Source organism: Galeopterus variegatus, unplaced genomic scaffold, assembly GCF_000696425.1.
Source record: "Galeopterus variegatus unplaced genomic scaffold, G_variegatus-3.0.2 Scaffold13193, whole genome shotgun sequence".
Lineage (NCBI taxonomy): Eukaryota > Metazoa > Chordata > Mammalia > Dermoptera > Cynocephalidae > Galeopterus > Galeopterus variegatus.
In genome coordinates this window covers 15544-17267 of record NW_007739304.1, presented here as the reverse complement: position 1 = coordinate 17267, position 1724 = coordinate 15544, and the positions used below count along the sequence as shown (strand labels likewise).

Here is a 1724-nt window from a genome sequence, read left to right as displayed (position 1 = left end):
GTTAAACTTCTTCCACAAAAATTTCTCATTTGATTTCCAAAGAGAAGTTCCTAGCTCTCCCTTCCTTTTGGAGGATGCAGCAAGGGGTGCTTTTTCACACAGAGTCTCTATTACTGCCAAATCGGTGAGTCTGCTGAGACTGTCGTCGTTCTGCTCGTTCAAGATGTCCCAGAAGTCTTTTGGTCTCTGTTTTGCTCTTTCCATGGGCCCTGAAAGAACTTTCTTTGGCAGTTGTGTGGGACCGTTCCCGTGACTATTAAAAAGGTCATCAAGAATAGAGGTGTCCCCGAGTAAGCCTACCACAGAAGTGTTTTCCAACACTGGATTTTCTATCTTTCTGTTTTCCAATTTAAAAAGGGATCCATCTCTTGAAACGCACATTCTTGTGAGGTCCTGTCGGTCTTCCACCGTATTTTCTAACTTTCTCTCATGCGCTTCAGACTTACAGTTCAGAGAACGCGTTGCTGCAGTGTCTTTGGATGGTTGGCTGCTGTCTCCACTGTCAATCTCTTGGGTAGAGCTAATAGGCAATTTCTTAGTTTCTGCATCATTGCAAAGCGCTTCTCTTCTACAGGAACCATAATTTTGAAACTTAATTGATTTTCCTTTATATATGTTTGGGCTGCAAATCTGAAAAATTTTATTGGTAGAATCTTTAAATGACAAAGTTTTAGAATTGGACAGCCTGTCTTTTATAAGAGATTCTCTTTTTTCAGATTTATTCCTGACCCTCTCTCCTTTCTCATAGGCAGATTTGATGAATTCTGAAGCAGAATCCACAAAAAATTCTTTCACCTCTGGATATTGAGAAGCATAAAAGTCTCTTAGCATTTTCTGTCGTTCTTCTGATGTGGCATTAGTTACATGTTTGGCCAATTCACTTACAGAAGAGAAGTTAAAGTAAGAGGCCATTTCTTCAAATTGTTTTCTAAAGATTTAATAAATAAAATCAGTTATTTTTATTACATCTTATTGTCAAAGAACTCATTAGTGATAGGACATGTATAGGCAAAGCAATGTAATCTTGTTCCTCTAGCATATGTCTACTTAATTCGATAATGAAAATGTATTTTGTCCTGGTAGAATGTGGTCTCTTTCCTTAGGCTACTGAAAAAAATATTTTAGCTCATGAAATCACCAGCTTCTTAAGTTATTCTGATTTATGCTATTAGGCATTTCCTCGGAATTATGGGATCCCAGCATGCTACTCCTCCAGTGAGCCAATTTATGACTGACGTGAGAATCATAGTTTATATAGTGTGTATTTGAAAATCTATATTGCATTCAAGTCCCCTGAAATAAAATTGTCAAAGAAGGGTCTTAATGAATAGAAAAGAGAAAATTCTGAAAAATTAAGTAGAAAGTTTTTTCTTCTCTTTTTTCCCTTCCACAAATACAACATAGAAATTTCACAAGACTTTTTAATGAGCCTAAAGGTAAGTTCTAAACTGATAAATTGGGATTCTTTTCCCCCCTAACTGGTCCTACTTCAGTACAGCTAAACTAATAAGTAAGACCGTGTTTGAAGAAGTGAGTTGCATTCTTCATATAAGATATTAATTAAAAGCTATTATATGCATGTATGAAGAAATGAGCCCCCTGGACCCCTGAACTGTGCCCACCCCAACATCATGTTGAAGCCCTAAACCCCAAGGTGACAGTATTTGGAGACACGACCTTTAGGAGGTAATTAAGGCTAAATGAGGTCATAACGGTAGGGCCCT

General features: G+C 37.5%; 1 protein-coding gene across 1 annotated transcript in view; it reads right to left on the bottom strand.

Annotated features, from left to right (window-relative positions):
• LOC103581498 (DNA excision repair protein ERCC-6-like 2) overlaps positions 1 to 1724 on the bottom strand; it is a gene marked incomplete at both ends in the record, with an annotated part of 16462 nt that overhangs the window by 10485 nt on the left and 4253 nt on the right. Inside the window, one exon of the mRNA XM_008563312.1 lies at positions 2 to 928. Coding sequence (XP_008561534.1) covers positions 2 to 928 — 927 coding nt within the window. The remainder of the gene's footprint in view (position 1; positions 929 to 1724) is intronic.